Consider the following 2,447-nt stretch of genomic DNA (forward strand, 5'->3'; position numbering starts at 1 on the left):
CAAAGACAGAGACAGAGACAGAGTGAGAGAGATTTCCTTTACTTTGACAAGACTTTGGGATGCGGAGAGAATCCATCGATCCATATTATTTGCTCGATCGAGGAGATCCGAAGCTAGGCAGGGAGTAAACTTCCGACCACTCGAGACTTCACAACGAATCACTTCTTGGACAAGAAATCTGTTAAAGGGTGAAGAAAAACATCCACAAATCACACATAGGCTACATGCATGCATGCACGCGTAAGGGCCTGGATATACAGACACGGATATTTCTACATACACGCATACATACTCATTCATATACACACATATGGATACATAAAGATGCATACATATACATACGTACATATGGCTTATCGAAAAGCAGAGAGGAAGAATGACGAGATCGGTCCTTCCTCTTCCTACTGCTAGAGACAAATGACATACATACCTATACATAGGAATAGACGAACATCCATATACATATAGATACATATACATACATACATCCGCATTCATACATATCTTCATACATAAACATACATACATATTCACACATACATAGCCATACACGGGACGTGATAGTTTGGACGTATCCAGCTATGCAAAGAAGTTATCTTCAAAGATAGTGGATGGTGGAAGAATAGGAAGAATCTTCAAGGAAAAGTAAGAAAAGCACAGCGCACGCAAGGCGATGTTCTTTTCATAAGCAAGAGAAAAGCAGCTCTTTCTAAAGAGAAATCCCACGAGGAAAAGAGACCTCCTAAACATTTCTCCCTTTGACCATTGAAGCCAAGTCATCTGCAGTAGACATGCATCAAGCACCTCCCACTCCTCCCGCTCTTCTTATGAAACAAGGTCACCTGTATCTATCTAGCTATACATATAGAGAGGGAGACAGATGTCGTCGAAATAGATGTATAGAGATCGATGGACAGCTCGATCTACATATAAGATATTTTGATAGCTTGTATATACAGAAAAAAGCACGACTTTTCTTCCTCATCCATTGTCCGTGTGTGTTTCTTTCTCATCTTCTTCTTCGTCTTGCTCCTTTTCTTTTCTTTTTCTTTGTTTTCGTTTATGCTTGCCTGCATGCGTGATACCAAGGAAGCAAGACATCCTTAACGACGTCTTTGACTCCTTCAACCCTAAATCTCAAAGTCTCAGCTCGAACGACAGGGGAATTGACGAGATACAACCGAAGAGCATCGGCTCCATACTCATTGACCACATCCATTGGGTCAGGATAATTCTTCAGTCTCTTACTCATCTTCCGCCCATCCGCTGCCAAGACAAGGCCTAAGAGAAGAAAACGATTCGAAAGAAAGAGATAAGAAAGAAAGAGGAAGAAAGGGGAGCTAAGATCAAATACACCAATTGACCTTCGTCGTCCGCAGTCGCTTTCACTATGTATGTAGGAATATGCATGTATGTATGTATCTATGCATGTATGTAGGAATATGCATGTATGTATGTATGTAGGCTTTTGAGAAGAGTACTTGGTACTTCGAGAAGATTCTGTGGCGAGACAACGTATGGGCTTTATCGTGGAATAGAAAGGAATGACTTGAGAGAAAGAAGTATCTTGGGTCCTTTGATAGAAAAGTCACAAAGAAAAAGTGAAAGGAGTTGAGAAAGAAGAAGAAGAGTGGAGACATGTCGCTATAAATAGAGAGGGGAGAATGACTTCTCAGTCTTCCCCGGGAATGCACTTCTTTCGCATCGTATAGACTTCTAGAGACATAGACATAGTATGTCTATATAAGCACGCAAATATGAGAATATGTCTAGTTTGAGACATGAAACGATAGATGCAGATCAGATCTCAAGCTTAAGACGAAAGAGGGAGAATGACGTATTTCGTTTTGTCGAAGAGAGAGTAGAAATCCTTCCTTTCTCCATCTGTTTTGAGAAGTCGTCGTCTTTCTTTCTATTCCTGGAAGCTTCTTCTTCCCTTATTCACCTCCCCCCTTCTACACTTTCTTTCTTACTCCTTCTTTCTTTACAAGACCCAACATGCACTCTTTCTTTCTTCTTCTTCATCTTTCTTTACCATTGACAATGAGGCTCTTGAAAGGAGAGGAGTCAAACAGAGCCGTGCCTATGACCGTGAGAGTATAAAACCATCCACGCGTCTGGTCCAAACCCTCAGCGACGAAATCTGCCGGAAAGAAGCCTCGATCGAACTATCGCACAACAAGAAAAGAGAAACGACGCAAAAGAATACAAAGCCCAAGAAAGAGAAAGAGCGAAGAATGCAGAGGGGAAGAGACGAATGTGAAAAAGAGACAAAGAGAGAGAAAGAAATCCAGAAGAATAGAAACAGAGAGAAAGAGCGTCGTAATGTTGTGAGGCTTCAACAGAATTTTGATATACATCAGGAGAGAAAGGAGAGAGAGAGAGAGAAAGGAGAGAAGATTGAGAAAGAGGGAAAGAAAGATCTGAAAGAGGAAGAAGAAGGGCGT

The 2,447-nt window shown here is 41.2% G+C and overlaps 1 protein-coding gene across 1 annotated transcript in view; it reads right to left on the reverse strand.

Moving 5' to 3' along the window:
- The window catches only part of CSUI_001735 (isoleucyl-trna synthetase family protein), a 10,305-nt gene extending 7,885 nt beyond the window's left edge, over positions 1-2,420 (reverse strand). Inside the window, exons 1-3 of the mRNA XM_068061940.1 lie at positions 2,036-2,420; positions 1,071-1,281; positions 43-178 (exon numbers count right to left, since the gene is read on the reverse strand). Of these exons, the coding sequence (XP_067926088.1) occupies positions 43-178; positions 1,071-1,252 (318 nt within the window). The 5' untranslated portion in view covers positions 1,253-1,281; positions 2,036-2,420. The remainder of the gene's footprint in view (positions 1-42; positions 179-1,070; positions 1,282-2,035) is intronic.
- Between the last annotated feature and the right edge of the window lie 27 nt (positions 2,421-2,447).

This window comes from Cystoisospora suis, assembly GCF_002600585.1.
Source record: "Cystoisospora suis strain Wien I chromosome Unknown contig_692, whole genome shotgun sequence".
Lineage (NCBI taxonomy): Eukaryota > Apicomplexa > Conoidasida > Eucoccidiorida > Sarcocystidae > Cystoisospora > Cystoisospora suis.